General features: G+C 32.3%; 2 protein-coding genes across 2 annotated transcripts; both read left to right on the forward strand.

Annotated features, from left to right (window-relative positions):
• Window positions 1–344: 344 nt before the first annotated feature.
• Window positions 345–7,809, forward strand: LOC139848530 (chromophore lyase CRL, chloroplastic-like; the record flags this gene model as incomplete). Its single annotated transcript, XM_071838258.1, has 9 exons — window positions 345–542; window positions 625–674; window positions 869–929; window positions 1,038–1,073; window positions 5,919–5,969; window positions 6,181–6,273; window positions 6,770–6,874; window positions 7,339–7,431; window positions 7,583–7,809. Coding segments are annotated over 9 exons (828 nt in total), but the record flags the coding sequence as incomplete, so codon positions are not given.
• Window positions 7,810–9,166: 1,357 nt separating this feature from the next.
• LOC139850516 (uncharacterized) lies at window positions 9,167–13,235 on the forward strand. Its single transcript, XM_071840087.1, has 6 exons — window positions 9,167–9,330; window positions 9,412–9,534; window positions 9,933–10,016; window positions 11,005–11,628; window positions 11,724–12,024; window positions 13,039–13,235. The coding sequence occupies exons 1-5, from the start codon at window positions 9,226–9,228 to the stop codon at window positions 12,009–12,011; spliced, it is 1,224 nt and encodes a 407-aa protein (XP_071696188.1). The 5' UTR covers window positions 9,167–9,225; the 3' UTR covers window positions 12,012–12,024; window positions 13,039–13,235.
• The last annotated feature ends 10,385 nt before the right edge of the window (window positions 13,236–23,620 follow it).

The following is a 23,620-nucleotide window of genomic DNA, read 5'->3' on the forward strand; positions in this document are numbered from 1 at the left end:
GTTTTGGTTGATGTTTCAACAAATGAGCGGTTTTCTTCGAGGGTGATCAATTTGTAAGTTCCGGAACTTGAGCTTTCTAAGATCATTGAGGGTGCTGGGAACTCGGTATAAATTTGGTAACCGATAAAAGTTATCGAGCTAGTGGGAGTTACTAAGTAATAGAGTGGTGGAGATGATTATGGAAAGTTGTTCTCCAATGTTCCAAAAGTAACCCGATCCGAACCAACCCTAAAAAACAGGCCCTCACACCGGACTTCATCCCCTTTTTTTTCTTCATCTTTTACTTTCCACCTCCTAATCCAAAACCCTAATCTCACTACACATATATACATAATACATAATACATATACACACACTCATACATACACAGACGTACACGGAGTGTGTGTATGGGACCACCGAATGGGTGGAGCAGAGCTCGAGGATTAGTTATCAAAACACTGGTTATAATCGGAGGTGTGATTTTAATTAAAAGATTGACCAAGTCAACAACTCGTTGGGACCATGCTCGCATCGTTTCTCAATCTATTGCTGGCGAAAAGGTGAGTGATGTTATACTTATGCTTGTGTATTATCATTGATTTATAGTTTCAGTTTTTGTTCATTTTGTACCTAATTTTGCAGTTTTCTAAGGAACAAGCATCTAGAGATCCTGATAATTTCTTTAATTTGAGGTATTACTCAGGTTTGACTCTCCTTTTTAGGGTTTTAGTTGTGCACTTGTGCATTGTGTTGATATATACGTAACTATGTATATGTATATTGTGCTCAATTGGATTAGTAACACCTCTGAAATCTGTATCGAGTTTGAAATGAGAAAGGTTGGAACGTTATTAATGATGTGGAGTTGTTTATTGGAATATGTTAGATGGCTTTCTTGCCCTGCTGCAGATATGGTGGATGGATCGAAAGTTCTATATTTTGAGCAAGTTAGTATTCTACGCACCAGTTACAGCATTTGCATTTAACAGTTTTGGCATATTCATTGATGCTTTACAATATTTGAGTATTATTTTGGTTGTTATTATATCTTTCAGGCGTTTTGGAGAACTCCTCATAAGCCGTTTAGACAGGTACTGCTTGTATATGTTAAATAATAAAGAGTCATGGTTTTGACCAATTCTATAGGAAATAATAGACGTTAGTTGTTTTTTGTTTTTGTATTCCGGTTTGTTAGCTATGATCCGATTAATATGGATCTTACCCAAGTTATTTCCTTTTCTGTTATGCTTTGTATCGCTATATATAGCGCTTTCCAGTTTATCAATAAAGCTAAGCAATTTGGCTAATTGAATACTTGTTATAGCAAACAAATTTACAATTGGTATCAAGAGCCAATCACTGTGAGAAAGAGATTACTACAAGCACGATCGAATGGCTGACGATAAAAGTCTGATTCAAATTCCTAAGTTCGAAGGTCATTATGATCACTGGGCAGAATTAATGGAGAATTTAATTAGAGCGAAAGGCTTGTGGTATATAATCGAACAAGGAGTAGGGGAACCGAGACCAGGTATCACGTTGAATGATGCTCAACAAAAACTGCTCGATAGCAATCGAATCAAAGACCATCAAGTTAAACACATTCTGTTTCAAGCATTAGACAGAGAAGTGTTTGAGCAAATATTGGATCGAAAGAATTCCAAAGTGGTGTGGGAGTCCATGAAATCCAAATTCGGTGGTAACACTAAAGTGAAGAAGTCATTGTTGAATTCTTTACGTCGAGAATTTGAAGTATTAGCAATGAAAAACGACGAAAGTATCACGGAATACTTTGCAAGGGTGATGTCGGTGGCAAATAAAATGAGGAGTAATGGAGAAAATATGTCAGACACAAAGATTGTTGAGAAGATAATGCGCACATTAACTGAGAAGTTCACCTACATTGTCGTGTCTATAGAAGAAGCGCAAGACACAGACACTATGACAATAGATGAGCTACAAAGCTCATTAGTTGTGCATGAGCAAAAGTTCAAGAGAATTACCAATGAAGGTGAAGACCATGTGTTGAAGATAGATGATAATTCTGGAATGCGAGGAAGGGGTAGAGGAAGAAGTTCATATCGTGGTAGAGGACGAGGAAGAGGTCGTTCTAGTTTTGACAAATCCACGATTGAATGCTATAAGTGTCACGGTTTGGGGCATTTTCAATATGAATGCCCCAAATGGAACAACGAAGCCAATTTCACCGAAGAAGATTATATGTTATTAATGACATATGAGAAGATCCAAAATCATCCCAACAGCAACGAATGGTTTTTAGACTCGGGTTGTTCCAACCACATGTGTGGAAACTATGGTATGTTTACTAATATTGATAATACTTTCAAACATACTGTTAAATTGGGAAACGGGTACAGATTGAAAGTGCATGGGAAGGGCTCGGTTAAACTACTTGTCAATGGTTTTGGTTATGAGATAACTGAAGTATACTTAGTACCCGAATTAAAGAATAATTTGCTAAGCATTGGGCAGCTTCAAGAAAAGGGTTTAGCTATCTTATTTAGAGACAATATGTGTACTATTTATCATGAGCTACGAGGCAAAATTGCTAGTGTTGAAATGTCTAGTAATCGAATGTATAAGTTGCCTGTTGATTCTAGCAATGAGAAATGTTTGAAGGTAGCAACTTCTAATACCTCAAAATTATGGCACCATCGCTATGGACATTTGAGCTACAAAGGGTTAAAAACTTTGCACCAAAGAAAAATGGTACATGGTCTGCCCGATGTTGTTGAAGATGAAGTAAATTGTGAGTCATGTATGAAAGGCAAACAACACAGAAACCCTATACCGAAACAAAGCTCATGGAGGGCCGAAGAGAAGCTGCAACAGTTACATGCCGATTTGTGTGGTCCCATCACACCTGCCTCGAACAACAACAAAAGGTATGTATTTTGTATCATTGATGATTTTTCAAGGAAAAGTTGGGTCTATTTTCTTACAGAAAAATAAGAAGCATTCTCCCAATTTAAAATATTCAAGACGAAGGTTGAAAATGAAACGGGTATGAAAATTAAGTGTTTAAGAACGGACAGAGGAGGAGAATTCAACTCAATCGAGTTCAATCAGTTTTGTGAAGAACATGGCATAAAGCGACAACTAACCACAGCCTACACCCCTCAGCAAAACGGTGTGGCTGAACGGAAAAATAGGACGATTATGAATTTGGTGAGATCGGTTATGATTGAAAAGAATGTACCAAAAATGTTTTGGCCAGAAGCTGTCAAGTGGGTTAATCACATACTAAATCGTTCTCCTACTCTAGCAGTAAAGAATGTAACTCCTGAAGAAGCCTGGAGTAGAATAAAACCGAATGTTGAACACTTTAGAGTGTTTGGGTGTATTGGGCATGTGCATGTGCCAGATGTAAAAAGAACTAAGCTCGAAAATAAAAGTGTTAAATGTGTTTTGCTCGGTTTTAGTGATGAATCAAAGGGGTACCGAATGTATGATCCAATTGCAAAGAAGATCATAATTAGTCGGGATGTGATCTTTGATGAAGATATTTCTTGGGAATGGGACGAAAGTTTTAAATCAAGTCAAGTAATGGACTTGGATTGGGGTGAAAGTTGTGAAATCGAAGATGTAACAGAAACTCAAGAAGCTCATGATGAAAATGAGCAAACCAATGATGATCAGAATGTACAAGGAGAGAATGCAACGTTAAGGGAAGGTAGAAGTCAGAGAGAAAGGCATCCACCCGTATGGTCTCATGATTTTGTATCTGGAGAAGGTTTATCCGAAGACGATGAGGCTAACTTCACATTCATGAGAGAAGGTTTATCCGAAGACGATGAGGCTAACTTGACGTTCATGATCTCATCCGATCCCACGAGTTATGAAGAAGCAAGTAAACATAAGAATTGGAGAATGGCAATGGATGAGGAGATTAAAGCTATCGAAAAGAATGATACATGGGTCTTAGTTGATTTACCAAGTGATGCTAAAAGAATTGGGTCTAAATGGGTGTACAAAACTAAACTTAATGAATCAGGTAATATTGACAAATACAAGGCACGCTTGGTTGTAAAAGGTTATTCTCAAGAATATGGGGTTGATTATACGGAAATATTCGCTCCGGTGGCTAGACTCGATACGGTTCGAATGATCATTGCTTTAGCAGCCTCGTATGGGTGGAAAATACATCAATTGGATGTAAAATCTGCCTTTCTACATGGCGAACTCAAGGAAGATGTTTATGTGGAACAACCAAAGGGGTATGAAAGAAAGGGAAGTGAACACAAGGTCTATAAGTTAAAGAAGGCTTTGTATGGTTTAAAACAAGCTCCAAGGGCATGGTTTAGTCGAATTGAATCGTATTTCAATAAAGAGAATTTTGTTTCGAGTCCAAGTGAGCAAACACTTTTTATTAAAAGAGAAGGAGCTAATTTTGTGATCGTGAGTATTTATGTTGATGACTTATTGTTTACGGGTAACAATGAAAGGATGCTTGATGAATTTAAAAGGTCAATGAAGATGGAGTTTGAAATGACAGATATGGGGTTAATGAAGTTCTTTTTGGGAATAGAAGTGTTGCAACGAGAAGATGGGATATTTATTTGTCAAAGAAAGTATGCCACTGAAATATTAGAAAGGTTTGGAATGAACATTAGTAATGGGGTCAATAATCCTATCACAGTTGGGTTTAAAGCTGATAAAGACGAAAATGGGCTCAAGGTAGATGCAACACAATTCAAGCAAATGGTGGGTAGTCTTATGTATCTTTCGGCTACGCGACCAGATATTATGTTTGTGGTAAGTCTGGTTAGTCGTTTTTCCTCATGTCCAACACAAATGCATTATTCAATGGCAAAAAGGATTTTTCGTTATATAAAAGCAACACATGATTATGGTATATTCTACAAAAGAAATGGTAATCGTGAGTTAGTGGGATACACGGATAGTGATTATGCAGGAGATGCCATGGATAGTAGAAGTACTTCGGGCTACGTGTTTATGTTAGGAGGTAGTGCAGTAACTTGGGCATCGAAGAAACAGCCTATAGTCACGCTATCTTCTACGGAGGCAGAATATGTAGCTGCGGTTAGTTGTGTATGTCAAGCTATGTGGATGAAGAAAATATTAGCAGAAATTGGGCAAGATCAAGAGGAGTGCACAGTTATAATGTGTGATAATACGTCTACGATCAAGCTAAGTAAAAATTCAGTCTTTCATGGGAGAACGAAGCATATACGAGTTAGATACCACTTTATTCGAGATCTTATTAAAGAAGGTTTGGTGCGGTTGGAATTTTGCAAATCAAAGGAACAGTTGGCAGATATTATGACAAAGGCGTTGAAGCTTGTGAGTTTTCAGAAATTACGCGAAGAGATGGGTATGATGGCTGCATCAGATTTGAACTAGTTGTTTTTGGACAACAAGTTCAAGGGAAGGAATGTTAAATAATAAAGAGTCATGGTTTTGACCAATTCTATAGGAAATAATAGACGTTAGTTGTTTTTGTTTTTGTATTCCGGTTTGTTAGCTATGATCCGATTAATATGGATCTTACCCAAGTTATTTCCTTTTCTGTTATGCTTTGTATCGCTATATATAGCGCTTTCCAGTTTATCAATAAAGCTAAGCAATTTGGCTAATTGAATACTTGTTATAGCAAACAAATTTACAGTATATAGTGTTTTAGCTGTATTTAATCTTCATTCCGTTCTGTATGTTTAGCGTTGCATTTCTTTACGCATGTTTGTTAAGGACCAATAGGTTAACATGGTAATCTACTAATTTTTGTTGTAGACCCCTGGCTTCTTTCTTTATTTTATCATTATTGTAACATGAGCACATTTTTAGCGTCTATACGAATAACAGTAATAAAATACTATCTGTATTTTGCATCTAATGTTTTCATCTTCTATACAAAATACTTCTGTCGATTATTTCTGACAGTTGCCGCGTTGCAGAGATTTTGTATGGTGAAACCTTGCCCAAAGGAGATGAAATGTGATGTTGAGGTATGCAATATATCCATTTTCCTCTTATCCATTTATACATAGATTTTCAGTCATGTACCGAAATTGCAACAATCTTACATTTCAAAATGCCCATCTTCCTTTTGTGCAAAGTGGAGAAGAATTTGAAATTTTAGCATGGTTGCAATTGTAGCAAAATCTCTTGTTTTACCATATCAAACCTAACTACATCAACTATCTACAACATGTGCAGATGAGTACTTATGCCATTCGGGATGCAGAGGAGTACAAGAACTTCTGCGATCGTCCTAGGGATCAACGTCCACAACCTGAAGAAGTAATTGGGGTAACATTCAGCTCCCACACATTTGATTTTGTTGTTTTCCTATTTTTAAATCAAACAGATATACTTAAATTCTAGAACTTATTTGTGGACATTTAGTTTCATTTTAAGAGATAAATCCTATGGGTTGGGTTTGTATTATAGTAAAGGTTTCTTTTTTCGTTTGGACAGTGGGACTCTTTCTATTTTTTCCAAAAAAAAATTGAATGTTTGACTTACACTTTGTCTAATATAAAGAAATAATAAGGAATTTTATTTGACAAAGAAGCAATACCCTAAAACATGTGTTGCTGACGTTTGGTTGTTAAGTTGAAGTTTTACTAAAAGAAGGGGATATAAGATCTCTGATAGTTGTCAAGAACACTGTGTTTTTGGTTTTGTTCTCATTTTAGTCTTGTTAGTAGTCAAAATATAGCTGCTTTGTAGAATAATGAGATAATGAATAAGTAGAAATATTCAAGTATATGTTTTAAAGCTTATTGTGTTACTAAATATGTAGGATGTAGCGGAACATCTAACCACCATATATCTCAACCGTTGTGAAAGAGGGAAACGGTGCTTATATGAGGGTTCAACACCACCTGATGGATTCCCTAATTCATGGGTATATAACCATATTCCCCTTTATGTTTCCTCATTAAGCACATTCTATCTAGAGTGGAAAAATGGCCTGAAACGACTGCTTGGGTAATGGGTCTCAACAAGCGTTCTTTTGATCAGGTTGAAACGTACGGGTTACAAAAAGTTTGAATTGATTATAAACAGTTGGTGTACCAAGCATGATTACAAAAACTATATTGTTTCAAAGAGAATCCTATTTTTAATATAATAATTTGTGTAAGTTAGAAGTTTTATGGATTTAAGTTGCACTTTTGGTGGCTTTAAAATCTTCAAGTTGTTTCCTTATTAGCTATGTCTTATGTTTTACTCCATGCTTGTTAATATGTTACACAAATCTACCCATTCATAAGTGAAAGGGTCGAAACTATCACCTCTAGTTCTGTCAAGTTATTAACTAAACCTTTCGTTATTTGTTTTATGATCATGTTTAAATGTTATCCCTGGCAGAATGGCGCGTCATATTGTACCTCAGAACTGGCAGTCTTGAAGAATAACGAGGTCCATACGTGGGATAGGGGTTATGATGAAGAAGGAAAACAAGTTAGTTTTATATTTCTTTTTATTATTTATTATTTCTTTTACATATTTAATACTGAGTTTGAAACAATCTAGAATGTTGTAGAACACTTGAGCTTACTTTAAAGAACTTCAATAATGTTTTGACTGCAACATCTAATCTATTGCATTGCAGGTTTGGGGAGTGAAGAATGGTCCATACGAATTCAAGCCTGCACCTGAACCTGCATCGACTTCTGTTGATATGTTATCCCCGTTGAATTTCCCTCTTTCTATTGGTAAGGGGATAGAAGGTTCCTTTGTTCTTCAAGAATAGTTGTGTTACAATACCTACATGTATAGCTACACTTTGTAACATTCAATAGTTTTAAATTTTATATATAAAAAAGCCGTTCTCTTCAACGTGGCTCTAAATGAGTTCAGGTTCAGTTGAACCTGATCTCGGTCAGCAGGTTTAGCCTTTAAGCTTATTTTGAACTTGTTAGTATAGCACAACAGATATTTAAAGCATGCACAAAGCATAGTAAATAAGATAACAAGTATACTCAAGCCTCAAGGGTGTGTTTGGTTGACTCTTAACCAAAAAGTAATTCGATCGTGAACGTTGAATCGTTCAGTATTCAACGTTTATTTGTCACGTTTGAATGATAATTGATGCTATATTAATATCCTTCATAATTGAAATACCATTGAAATACTTGTTGACCATTTAGCGCCTCAATATCCTTTAATATACTCTTTAAATCATATGTATAATACTTATCAAACAACTATATATTTTAATATGCTAACTTTGGATCATGTTCGTTCAAAATGATTTGCATATAAAAGGTTAATACACTTCTACTCTCTTTTCTTTTCCTTTCCTTTTTGTGCTTTTTAAATTCAAACTCTAAAATAGAAAAGAAAAGTAAGACTATGTTTTCGAATTTTATCAAGAAAGAAAGGATAAGACAAGGAATTAAAGGGAAAGAAAGAAATGTTTCTAATTTGCAAGGAAAAATTGGAACAAAAATTAAAATTAAAATAAGTTGTTCTTTTTCATCAACCATCACAAAATAACCAACTGGTTAGGGTTCTGAGTTCATTGCAAGAGGTATCGAGTAATCTTGCTAGGCTGCATACATCAGAATATGAGGTTCGATTACTCGCCCTCCCGAATAGCTCGAACAGAGAAAACCTTGTTTTCATTGTCTTTCTTCTCTTCTTAGACAAAATTCGGGATTTTTTTTAACCCTAAAGTCTACTTAATAAAATAAGTTAAGCATTAAAATTTGATACATTTGAATTAATGTGGTAGTTATCTAAGTTAATTATTAACAAAGTACATATACATAACGATTAATCGCCTTTCCGAATAGTCTAAACAGTGAAAACTTTCTTTACATTGTATTTCTTCTCAGACAAAATTCGGGAAATCTTTTTTAACCCTAAAGTCTATACTTAATAAAATAAGTTAAGCATTATAAATTGATACATTTGAATTAATGTGCTAGTTATTTAAGTTAGTTATATTAACAAAGTACAAATACATACATAAATACATAATGCATATCTTACAACTTTAAGCATGAAGCGGTATGTGTAGAAAAACTTGGAAGAAAAAAATTAGCATCTTTCCGTTGGATTTCATTCCTCTCCGACTCCGAAATACTCCGTAGGAGTGTAAAGTTTGTGTCCAAACGGTCAATCACCGTCAATAAATACAAATATTTCATGAATTTCATCGCCATTTTACCGCCACAACGATAGAGCGAAATGACTCAACAAACATATCTTCGTTCCAGATCAACTCGAATACCTCCACGATCTCCATCAATGGCGAACCTTCAATCGAAGCTCTCACAAATTATATCTAATCACGATCAACTCAAAATCTCATTCCATCACCTCAAATCTCAGATTAAACTCGGTTTGGTCGAGGTAAGTTTACTTCCTAAAACCTAATTAATTCAGCAAAAAATAATTATACATACATAACATTTTATCTTCTAATTTTTGTAGGCTGAAGATGTATTCAGTTCGCTTGCAGTTCCATTGATGAAACTTGTAGGTTTAAAAAGCAATGAAATGGCGGAACAAGGACGATCAAGCACATTTTTCATGAAAATCGGTTCAGATGATCAGGTAATGTAATTAAAAGCATTCCGTGTATGTGTTTACAGTTCATTTTGTTAGAGTCAACCTAGGTTTTTTGAAATTGCTGCAATTAGGATTAGTAGAGCTCTGTGATTGTGTTTTGCGTATTTATATTGGAGTAATTATTAACATTGTGTGGATGTAATCTGTTTATTACATATTCAAGCAACGTAAATAACACTATTGTGTATATGCGTTTCATATGATGCCTTGTATACTTGCATAGTTATAAGTCATATAGTTCATTTTGTATGATATAACCTAGATCTACCTAGGTGCAGCAATCTGGATTTATGGACATCTGCGATTGTTTTTCGCCTATTATTGATGCAAAGATTGAAGAATTCTTATGCTAATTTTATTATGTTATTTGTGGGATTAAATAGGGTGAATGCGAAGATATGGCTGGAGTGGGCGTGTGTGAGTCGATGTCAACTTCTGATAGGGAATGCAATATGCGTAGGTTGGAGGTGCATTTACTTTTACTACTTAACTCTGATCACCTCTGTGCCCTGTTTGAAGATAAGATTGATATATGCTGATGTGTGAAATTCTCGTTTGTTACTTTCCTAATCTGTTATAGTCAAATATGACCGATGCAGGTAAGTAGGACGCTGTGATTATTCATCTGTATGTTCTGTTATTATTAAGTTTAATACATTATTTCTGAAGGTGATAGAATCTTAGTTTGTGTATGACGTTGGGGATTATGGTATTCGTAGTGAAGTGTACAACTTGACAAAAGAGATTTGTTTTGTAAAGTATTCATATAATGTTAGGTGAAATACCTCAGTGAAGAAGTGAACTATGCAACATTTGCACCAATTTTTGTCCTTCATATGCATTAAACCTCTATTTTTGCCACTTAAACATAGAAGAATAGTCTTTGAAAGTCTGCAGGCGACAGGTTAGCACTTTATTGTAGGTTATTGAGTTTACAGATATTCTCGTGAAGTTTATAAACATATACATCACTTTTATGAACCTGGAATTCATCCGACAAAACATACTGCAATTACTGGAAATAGCTGGAAGTCCTAAGCAAGTACTTGTTTCATGTATCAAGGAAGACAAAATAGAATGAGTTTTTGTGGATTAGAGAATATACAAATTATATTGATACAGAAATATATGTCAGGATATGCCATTTTAGCTTAAGAGTTGACCAGAAGAAAGAAATGTGACATTCTAGAATCTAAAATTCTGCATTATAGGGATTAGATGAAGTGTAAGTAATATATATTGATTTTAGTTCTGCTTTTATCTGATTTTTTGTTTGGGTAACAGAAATTTTGGAATGCATATATGACATGTTTGCCATTGCCTCTTCTCCACTGATAGATTTTAAGATGAAGTCCCATCTCCATTTTAACATCATAACATGTATTTCTGAAGGCAACAAGTAGTTTATCATCATACGTTCTCAGTATATGGATTCTTGTGCCTGGAAACATGCAGGAAGACTACACAAGTAAGGCTATTATGGCAGGCAATGAGCTCATTCATAAACAAAAATTGCAGCTTGTGCAACTAGTGCAGCTTCTTAAACAAGTTGAGAGTTGTGTTAATTCTAGCCAGAAAAGCATGTTTCATACCATAGATAAACACAAGGACCACATCCACACATTTGTGCAAAAAGCTGTCACGTATATATCCGTCGTTCAACAACCAAGTCATGATGGACACGCCTTTAATATCACACTAAAACTTCTGAAAGCTATATATGATCATGTCTGTGAAGTTTTATGCTCAGTCGAGGCAGGGGTGGATAATCTAGTCAACGATTTAGCTGAACAGATGTGTAAACCAATGATTGATTATGTAAAAAGCTTCAAGATTGAAGTGACAGCTGGCACATGCCCTCGCTTATTGGGTGCATTGGAGGATATGAAAGTAGTGGCAAGAGATGGAAGGGTAGAATTGGAACAAGCAAGAAAAAAAGTTAAATTAGCAGAGGAAAGAAAGCTTGAAGCTTTGAGCATGATGAAAGAATCAGAAGAAAAAATCAAGAAAATGAGACAATACTTGGATCACTACATCAATGACAAAAAGGAGTCTACTGGTCCTTACAACAGGAACAAAGTAAGTTATACTTCCGCATATTAATCATGAAGTCAAGTCTGCTTATCAATTAATCCACATTACAAATATACAATTACTGTTGGTTTATGATCCAGTTATTAGCACCACAAGAGAATCAAAGTAAAGACGAGAAGTTGCTGTGGGAACTACTGAAAAAGAAACAAACGTGCCAACAACCTGAGAGCCCGTTGGGCCCACAAGAGCTTGTTCCTATCAGAAGCAGTACGAAACGCCAAAAGCCAACAACAGGAAAACCAACTATTATTCACAGACCCACGACACGAGCCTACGGGTCACTGAAAACACGCGCCTTGATCCCATTGGGCTCATCACCTTCAGTAGCAACAACACAAGTTTTATCTCAAAAACGTGTTGCTCGCTAGTTTTACACCAGAGGTAAGTCTGTTTTCTAGATCTTGTAGAATCGTCACAAATAATTGAAGTTCGTTTTTTATTCAGTAAACCATAATCAAATAGAACTATTCCATTTGTGGTTGGTAGGTTTGCACAAAATTGCAAGCTGTAGATAGTTATGATAAACACTGAAATACTAAGTTTATAGATCATCAAGTATGTGATGTTGCAATTGGTTTCATTTAAATCTTCTAGCTGTATATACGTTCATTTCAACCTCACTATATCACACCTGGTCCTCAAGTAACGATTTTTAATTCAAATACTTCCCTTTACACAGTTAACTAAATACTTTCATGGGCTCCAAGTAAGGTCGAAGCCTTCATCAGAGTGTTCATAAGATGATTGATTTACAGAATTTTAATGAAAGTCATCGTCTTTTTAAAAATTGAATGATTTCAAGAAATCCAATATTGCAGTTGTCGTCAACCCAAACCAAAAGTTAAACCCTGCAAGATATGTTTCCGGTGTGAGGTTTGTAAACCCGAGACCTGTTGGGAGGATCTCAGGCCCCCAACCTCTGGGTTATCTTGGGATGGTTAAAAAGATATGTAAGAAGCAGGACTTGAACCTGCACCAACTTTTGGTATGGGACTTGAACCTGTGGTAAGTTTTAGTATGGGCAGGGGTGGAATATTGTAGAGACCGGTATGAGCACCCGCCCCTTATGGATTTCAAAAAAAAAAAAAAAAAACTTACACTAAAAAACATTTTACTAAAAAATAAGGTTTTTATTAGTGTTTACCCCATGTCAATAAAAAATTTATTAGGTTTGGGCAAACTGCCCTATCTGGTAGTCTGGTTCAAGTTCTGACACTGAGAATGGGACTTGCAATATTCTTTGAAAGCCACTCAACCAGATTCACATTCAAAAGTTAAATAAGGAGTATCAGTAATCACGAAAATTAAAAAGTTTATAAAAGATGAATTATTCTTTTATTGTACTAACGTTCAGTTATAATGGCAAATTTCGGTGCAACTCACAATGGTTTATAGCTAGCCCGAGTGTGATATAGGGAAGAACATGCATGGAAACAACATTACATGATGAAGCTAGAAGCTCGCTGCTTAGATACAGAGTGAATAAAAAACGTTATATTATAGTTATATTATGTACAGAAGTACTAGCATACTCTCCTATGTAACATTTTATTGCTTATTTTGTAACTTATTAATAATTAAAATTAAACTAATCAATTATGTATAATTATTAAGTGAATTTAAAAACGATAGTGTTGGATTAAAATTTTGACTCTAACCAAACTAATGTAGTGGTTGTTGTCAAGTAATTATCATTCGTGCTCAAATCTTGTTTGGGTATTCTTGTACACTTACACTTTATATATCAAAATTCAACAGGAAAATAATTTGCTTGATTTATTTGGTGGTTATATGCTTTTGCATGAACCCATGACTATCGGGTCTTGAATCAAACCGTCAAACAAGGTAAACATGAAATTCAAGGAATGAGAATCGATTGTTTTTCCTAATTTCGTATTTGATCTTTCAAGTTTTAACACTATGAAAAAAGCTTCGAGTGTTTGAACTATTATAAAAATGTTATTCGCCGCAAATTTATAAAATTGGTTGTTAGTATAATTTTGCTAGACATTTGGTTGGTAATATAATATAACAATATAAAAGTCTTATTTGATTTAAATATAATTATATTTATTGTTAATTGTTAATTAATACGAGCATTTTTTACAACTATATGGATTGTTAAATGTACTCCGTACTCGAATGCGTTTTGCTATCTCTAATGTTGTTTGGATACAGTCGGTTCTTGGTTGCTTTTGGGTCTTCAATGACGTTGAGTTTTCGTTTCTAGAAAGTTGGGCAAGGGTATCTCAATTGTAATTTCACGTGTTAGTATTATCAATTGGTTTGTAGATGTGATATGTATTGAGTTGTAATTGAGTTTAGAATCAATAGCTATGCCTATCGCAAATAGACCGTATAATCTATCAATCAGATTGTCGGGTATCTCACTGTGTAGCCGCTCCTGTTATGTAGTGGTACGCCCAACACCTTGTGTGTTGAATAGAGGTGAGAGGTCTCAAGTTCGAGTTCCCCCTCTTAAAACATTTCAAGGTATTTACCCGATTATGGAGTGATCGCGAGAGGTTTTACCGGCCCGTAATTCAAGATTTCGGTATGCTTCGCCTGCCCATTGAGATGGTTTAAGGATCGGGTTCATGTAATGCGGTTCAATTTCGTCAAAAAGTGCATGTGTGCGTGAAAATTCATTGAGTGGTGAGTTTACGTTAGTGATTTTAAATACTTTTCTTTAAAAAAAAAATACTCCATAAACGCTTTCATATATTTTAATTTGTTATAAATCATAATGTGGTGGCCGACAATTTTACTTTTGATAAAGTAAAATTTGGTGAATCAACAAATTTGGTGGATTACGGATATTACTGTTCCACCTAATTGCACAGTGAATTATTGTACTATAAATGTGTTATCGATTGTAATCAGTATGTACACCATTCTTCAATAAGGATTTACTCTCTTCTTTCTTCTTTCACATAATTGAAAATAGGCCACTAAAGGTAGTTATATACTACTAAATTACAACACGTTATCAGCACGAAAGCTCTGTATCAATCTCACTAAGGTTTTGATTAGTATGCTCCGTGACTACCGTTATTGAACGGATCTCTCACATCATAAACCAAACTTCAGTTGTGTACTAATCAAGGTTTGCAAGCATAACAGAAGTTAAGAAATTCTTTCAGCCAGGAAAAGCTCAAATCAAATTGAGTACGAAGCAAACCTGGTGAAGAAATTGTAGTTGTGATTTTTGAAAGGCTTCTGTTAGAGATTGTGACGACCCGGAAATTTCCGACCAAATTTAAACTTTAATCTTTATATGATCTCGACATGATGAGCAAAGTCTGTTAAACCGTGTTTCAAAGTTTTGGAATAGTTTACATATATTCATTTACCCCTTTGACTGTACCGACGATTCACGAACACTTGTTTGTAAATAAATATGTATATATGAATATAATCATAAGTATATATATTTATATAATATTTTGAATTAATAAAGTATACTTTAATCATTAGGAATTTATAATATAGAATAATAAATAGAATGAAAAAGTTTCTATTATATTATTATGAATCTATATATTAAAAATTATTAATATGTAATATTTAAAAGTAATTACAAGCTAAAAATATAAATGATACATCAGTATCATTATTATTATTTTCATTATTAATGATAGTAACAATTTTTATATTTGTATTACCAATATTATGGATACATAAAAAAATTTGATATACGTAAGTTGTATCATTATTATCATTTTAAATAAAATTTATTAAACTTTGTATTATCGTACTGTTATGTTAATTAGTCTATTTATCAATAATATTACTTTTAGTAATATTATTAATTGTTAATAATATTATTATTAGTATTAATATATATTTGTTAATTATGAAACTTAGGAATTATAAGCAGATATATATGATTATATATAAATCGAAAATACATAAATACATAAAAAAATATTAATTTCAGTTAAATATATATTGATAAATACGTGTATAAAAAATATATATATATATAAATACAGTATATATACGTATAAAGTAAATACAGGTATATAGGATTATCTGTTTACTGATTAAGTCTGTGTGACGATCGCTCCAAATCCATATGGACAATACGTCATTCATTGATTTCATTGCGAGGTATTTGACCTCTATATGATATGTTTTGTAAACATTGCATTCTTTTAAAAAGGCACACCATAATGAATATTTAAATCAAAGGTTTTCGACATCTGATAATTTCTACATATATACAATCACTGTAAATAATAGTTTACAATAGTACTTCCGTTGACAATGCAGTCAAAATAAGATACATGGTGATGATTTGGTGAATGCAACGTTTCCTTGAAAAATATGCCATGTATGACTCCATGCACATAGCTTGTCTAACATATAAGCAAACAGCGGAAGACTTCTAGGAAACCTGAGAATAAACATGCTATCAAGTGTCAACACAAAGGTTGGTGAGTTCATAGTTTTAATGTTTCGTATAATCTGTATATAAAGGTGGATCACAAGATTTCAGTTGTTTCATCCAGAAACGTTTATCAAAATATTCTACAAGATTGAGCACCCTGGTAACTAAACTTAACGTATATATATTTTATACCCTTTGTATAATCATCTTAATAATACACGCAAACCAACGTGTACGCTTCTCAAATAGCATACGTCCGTTAAAAGGCTAGTGCTCTAGCTCGGACGGGGATATCAAGCCCTATGGATCCATATACTACTACTCGCGCCCACCAGTTCTTATAACTGGCAGTTACTAGTTACCAAAGCTAAGGGATTTTCGGTTCAAACTCAGTGTAGAATTTAGTATGTACTTGTATCCATTGCGTTTAAAATAAAGTGCATGTATTCTCAGCCCAAAAATATATATTGCAAAAGCAATTAAAAAGGGAGCAAATGAAACTCACGCATATAAATATTGTAAATCAGTTAATAAAGCATTTGCATGTATTCTCAGCCCAAAAATATAGAGAGTAAAAAGGGATCTTATGAAACTCACTCAAATCAGTTTTAGTTTTTGTATTCATTTTATAAAACAGCGCATGTATTCTCAGCCCAAAAATATATTGAGTAAAAGGGATCATATGAAACTCACTGTTTAATATTGATATACAATATTGTAGGAAAGCACGTAGACGCATCGGAGATGATAAACACGAGGTTTGATTCACAAAAATACCCCCGAACATTACCCATAATTTCCTTGGCAATAACCCATAATTTCCTTAGCTCTAGCTCGCTTGGAAACCATTTTGAAAGTTACTTGGACAGCACTCCGTCGTAATATTTTAGGTACATTTTTATTTTTGTATCGCAAAAATAATAATACTAATAATAAAAATAATAAGATTAATAATAATCTTATTATTAATAATAATAATAATAATAATAATAAATAAATACGGAGTAAAAATAAATATCTGTGTGTGTGTTTGTGTGTGATTATCATCGAGCAAAACGAGCAATTTATAGCAATCAGAGCTGAAATCTATCCCCATGCGATCGCATGGGGTTTCTTCTATATGGCCATGCGATCGCATGGCCTCCAATTACAGCTCACATTTCTTTTGTTTTTTGTTTGTCGACATGAATAAATAAATATATAATATATATAATTTAAATAATTAATTATATATTATATTAAATTCACATGCATAGTTGATTTGTAATTTTAGTTCCGATAAGTCGTACGTCATCACTCAACTTATGTCCCGGTTCCGGTTTTTTAAATGTCCTTTTGTACGCTGAGAAAACTTGCATTTTACGTTTCGTGTCACATACATTTGTCAAAATATAGCCCTAAATTATCCCTAAATTATATCACTCAAATTATAACTTATACATTTGAGTGTTTTGTTCATTTACTTCTATAAATTATCGTCTCGCTATTTGTTAAAATACATTTTAAAATAGTGTTTTACTGTAGCAAAGTCAATTTTTACTGTAGCAATTCACTGTAGCAAAGTCAATTTCACTGTAGCAAATAGTGATTTTCGAAAACACTGTAGCATTTTGAGTAATGTGGCAATTTGAAAACACTGTAGCAAATTAGTGTTTTACTTGTTTATTTTAAACGTTTTAGTTCACTTATCTAAATATCAATCGAATTAACAAACGAATGTTACTATCGTTTACTAAATAACTTGAAATCATATATATATATGCACATTAAGTTATATATATATTGTTCGTGAATCATAGGGAACAGTCAAAGAATAATTGATTATATGAATATAGTTCCAAAACTGTCGTGACTCAATATTACAGACTTTGTTTATCGTATCGGAAATGTTAATCATACAAAGATTAAGTTTAAATTTGGTCAGAAATTTTCGGGTCATCACAGTCTGTATCATCGCTACCCTTCTGTTTATTCTGTCTATTTATTTGAGAAACATACAGATATATATATCCATCAAATCTGGTACACACTTTTACCTGTTTCTCTATTTTTTTTCTCTTCTTTCTTTTTCTATGATATTAGGTAATACTTGTGATATCCTGTCTCCTAAAATCTCACTAACAAACATAAATTGATATCACCCTGTCTGCTGCAATTAACCAATCGATTATCATCCTCTATATCATTAGTGCATAATGCTAATTATTATTATTATTGCAAACTGGTTTTAAAAACCCAAAAGAAGTCGAGGAACTGCCCTGTACTCCAAGAAATTTTACCATAAACCAAATTTGAACTAATTTTCAAAATCCAACAATACAATCGCGTTAGGAATCAGCAATATGAACTATCTGTAAGTTTTAAAGCTTTAATTCTTTCGTTTGATTTTAAATTTTGGAGTCAAAGCTATTTTTTCAAAAAGTCAACATAATTGTTCATCACGAAATTAAAACTTGTTTTGGTGTTTCGGATTAAATTGACGAACCAGAAAGATTACATAAAAGATTTAGAACTTAGTTCGTGTTTAAACTTTTGTCTAAAACTTCCTTGAAATCAAAATCAAATTTTATTTTATTTTGTTGTGGTACCGTCGCTATACAGCAGTTTTATATATATATATATATATATATATATATATATATATATATATATATATATATATATATATATATATATATATATATATATATATATTTTCATTTATTCGTTTACAATTAAGTCTAGGATTGATATATGATGTTATATATTGATTGAAAGTTCTAAACTGAGTTTGCAAATCGTGATTTTGATTTCGAATTGGGTTTTAACACGATTAAAAGGAAAGAGAGGATGAGCAACAGAAAACCGTTGAAATATATTTGGGTATGGAATTTAATCAGGAAATGGACAGTAGCTCAGTTGGTTAAGGGTGTTTGCGGGTTTTGGTGAGGTCGCGGGTTCGATTCTCGGACGCAACATTTCTTTTTATTCAAAGATTTAAGGGGTATAATTTGCTATTTTCTATTATTATTAATTATATTGTTATTATTACATATATCATAATTATAATTATTGTTATTAAGTATTGGTATTATTATTATTAATATTATTATTATTAATATTAAGTATTATGAATATCATTATTACGATTATGATTATTATTATTATAAATATGAAAATAATAAAATTTATTATTATTTTCATTAATATTAAGAATTAGTAACATTTATTAATTATTAGCATTGTTAATATTAAGCTTATTATCATTAATAACATTAGTAATAAAAGTGTTATTTTAGAATTATTATTATCATTAACAACATTATTATTATTATGATTATGAATGTAAAGATTATTGTTATTGTTAATGTATTATAATTATCATTGTTATTATTATTATTATTATCCTTATCAATATCATTTAAAAATAGTATGATTAAAATTATAGAATTATCATTGTTATTAGGACTAAAATGATAGTTATTATTATTATTACTAATAAAAGTATTAGTTACCATTTATTAATAGTATTACGATTATAGTCACCAATATGAATAATAATATTATTATTAGGATTACTAATTTATTATTTTTGTAATTGTTAGTATTATTGTTATTATTAACCTAAGTAGCATTTTAAACAATATCATTACTATTATAAGTATTATCATTATCAATAAAATTATTATTATTATGATGAGTAAATCATTGTTATCAAAACTATCATTTTTTAACAAATAAATATTTTGTACATAAAATATATTCTTTACATATACTAAAAGTACATTAATAATTCATATACAATATATCAAACATATTAATAGTATTTATATAAATACTTACATATAACCAACTAATGATTTTAAATATAATACTAATCATATAATATATATAGATATATTGATACAATTAAATATATAAATATTTATTATTTTAAATATATATACAAAATAAATAAATATAACATATAAAGTAAGATATAATATAAGTAAAAGTTTTAATGTATTTTAGAATAGATTCTATATAACTAAAAATATATAAATAACAAATACTAATAACTGAAATTATGTGATTCCATTATATGTTTTAATAAATATACAAATGATATAGGTTCGTGAATCCGAGGCCAACCCTGCATTGTTCAATATAGTTATATGTATTTTTACTACAAAATACAGTATGGTGAGTTTCATTTGCTCCCTTTTTAAATGCTTTTGCAATATATATTTTTGGGATTGAGAATACATGCGCTTTTATAAATGTTATACGGAATAGACACAAGTAATCAAAATTACATTATATGGTTGAATGATCGAAGCAGAATATGCCCCTTTTTGCTTGGTAACCTAAGAATTAGTAAACCGATCTACTAATTGACGCGAATCCTAAAGATAGATCTATGGGCCCGACGAACCCCATCCAAAGTACCAGATGCTTTAGTACTTCGATGTTGTTTTTATCATGTCCGAAGGATTTCCCGAAATGATAGGGGATATTCTTATATGCATCTTGTTAATGTCAGTTACGAGGTGTTCAGTCCATATGAATGATTATTTTTGTCTCTATGCATGGGACGTATATTTTTGAGAACTGAAAATGAAAATCTTGTGGTCTATTAAAATGATGGAATGATTATTTATGTTAAACTAATGAACTCACTAACCTTTTGGTTGACACTTGAAAGCATGTTTATTCTCAGGTACGAAAGAAATCTTCCGCTGTGCATTTGCTCATTTTAGAGGCATTACTTGGAGTCATTTATGACATATTTCAAAAGACGTTGCATTCGAGTCATTGAGTTCATCAATATTATTATTAAGTCAATTATAGTTGGATATATTATGAAATGGTATGCATGTCGTCAACTTTTGATGTGATGAAAGTTTGTCTTTTAAAAACGAATGCAATGTTTGTAAAATGTATCATTTAGAGGTCAAGTACCTTGCGATGTAATCAACTATTGTGAATCGTTTGTAATCGATATGGACTTCATCCAGATGAATTAGGAAGGGTCATTAGAGTTGGTATCAGAGCGGTGGTCTTAGCGAACCAGGTCTTGCATTAGTGTGTCTAACTGATAGTCGTTAGGATGCATTAGTGAGTTTGGACTTCGACCGTGTCTGCATGTCAAAAGTTTTGCTTATCATTTTTGTCAAAAATCATCTGCTTATCATCCTTAGGAAATTACCTGCTCATTATTCTTAGTCTAGACACGTTTTACCGCATTGACTGCATGAATAGTGTATAGACAAAATTCATATCTTAGCGTATCTGTTACTGTAGACCTTGCCTGATATCTCTCGTAAATTTCTCCGTAATTTAGGGGATCCTGGTACTATATATATATATATGCATATTATGCATTGAGAATACATCCAACTATCAATTGCTGTCACTAAACTCTTCATACCAAAAATCTTTTCTGTAATCGCGTAAGATGGCCTCTACGAATCGACCACGTTCCTCTGACTCCGAAGACAGCGTGACAGGAGCACACCAGCCAATCAACTACCGTGATTACTGGATAAAATGGGGGTGGGTTCGCGACATACTCACCCTATGGAGAAGGGAAGAAGGTACTCCTTATCAGGAACCGAATATACCACCTAACCTTGGAGTACTCGACCCGCTCACCGGTGAACCTGTTCGCAACACCGTTTGTCATGACTCGAAAATTTCCGACCAAATTTAAACTTAATCTTTATATGATTTAGACACGATAAGCAAAGTCTGATAGGTTGAGTCTCAAAAAATTTGAACTATTTCATATATTCAATTGACCTTCGATCATTCTCGACGATTCACGAACCATTATTTGTAAATCAATGTGTATACATATAAAAATAAATATAAATATATGTATAGAGTATATTAAATATAATTATCTAATGATTGTAATACTCGTTGGACGTTTCGATTATTATTTAGAGAAGTTTAATTCAAACCTATATGATTTTAAAATAAACGGTGATCCGAAAATGAGTTCTATAACTTTTAGGCTTATTAAAAATGTATTTAGGACCTAGTTATTTAATTTTAACACTTTTTATATTTTACCCAGAATGAAAAGGGACAGTTGATATAATTTTTGTTTAATAAATTAATGAACGAATTTTATACCATAATGACCAAAATAAATAAAGACATTTAATTTAAAATTTTGGAATTTTTCTGAAAGACTTTTATCGATCACTAAATATCAACGGAGCACGATATACCACTCGAATTAAAATGTCGGCGGATTAAGACATAGTGAAAGGCTGCTCAATTGTGTGCACGTTCTATTTATTTAATTACATTATGAATGAAATGTAATAAAATATTATATTAAATATATCATAGATTGGTTATCTGTCAAAATCTATATATATAAATACTACACCTACAAGATATGCATATTACAATAGATATTTAGTGTAGTGACCTGGGAATTTCTGACCAAATTTAAACTTTAATCTTTATATGGTTTCGACAAGATAAGCAAAGTCTGTAACGTTGAGTTTTATATATATATATATATATATATATATATATATATATATATATATATATATATATATATATATATATATATATATTAAATGATTTGCTTTGTTAAAAATTATTAAGTGATTTCTTTCCAAGTTATAAACTGATTGAGTTATGATTGATAATATATTATTATTGCTAATTATTAATTATATTATAATATATTTCTGTTACCAAATGATTTTCGTGAATCGAATAGAATTGAATGTGTAAGTGTTTATGATTCCAACTACCTTACCTCATCTTTTATATATGTATGCATATAGATGCTTTTAGACACAATAACACATACACCCACCTTAAACTAATATCTTTCACTTTTATGGAATCAAAAACCACTTGTATTAATTATACCATTTAGCTTTATATAATATCAATATGAATATGCATGCATCAAATCTTACGATATAATTATCTTTGTATTGTTGTTGGACTTTAACATCTATCACTATCTACATTCATATATCTTTATATATCTTTATCTACTTACAGTACAAATATATATATATATTGATAGATAACAAACAATCAAATGTATCTACTTTATGTTACATCTTCCATTCCTAATCCATCCACTATCTATATTATATGATAATGTTATCTATCTAAAATATTTATATATGCAAAACACGTACATTCTATATAAATCACCATCACCTTCCTTGAGTACTTCTTCTCTACTACTAAACTAATTCATTCTCTACTTTTAATTTCGATTCATGATACTAGCCAAAAATATGATTCAACACAAACCATACACCCAACATGATTTCTTACTCGACCCCTTCTTACCCACCAACAATGTATCAACCATCATCACTGGCACACCGGCAAACACCACCACCTTTGTTCAAGTATTGAAGAACCATTGTCAACTAACAAGTCACCATTTAGAACCACCATTAACAACCACCCCATAACCATCGTGAGCCCCATGACTATTCCCATCAAACTGCTACTACTTGTATCAAATATTCCTGCTCGATGTACCTGTTGGAACAAATCAAATCACTATCACCTTAACACTTTGTGGTCATCCACCACACACAACCCTATACCACCACCACCATAAACCCT

Source organism: Rutidosis leptorrhynchoides, chromosome 5 (assembly GCF_046630445.1).
Source record: "Rutidosis leptorrhynchoides isolate AG116_Rl617_1_P2 chromosome 5, CSIRO_AGI_Rlap_v1, whole genome shotgun sequence".
Taxonomy (NCBI): Eukaryota; Viridiplantae; Streptophyta; class Magnoliopsida; order Asterales; family Asteraceae; genus Rutidosis; species Rutidosis leptorrhynchoides.

Excerpts from the sequence above, each read along its gene's own strand:
- LOC139850516 (XM_071840087.1), top strand. The coding sequence starts at position 9,226 with ATGGCGAACCTTCAATCGAAGCTCTCACAAATTATATCTAATCACGAT. Across the intron at positions 9,535-9,932 it reads AAATCGGTTCAGATGATCAG|GGTGAATGCGAAGATATGGC; the intron begins GTAATGTAATTA and ends GGGATTAAATAG. Across the intron at positions 11,629-11,723 it reads GTCCTTACAACAGGAACAAA|TTATTAGCACCACAAGAGAA; the intron begins GTAAGTTATACT and ends TTTATGATCCAG.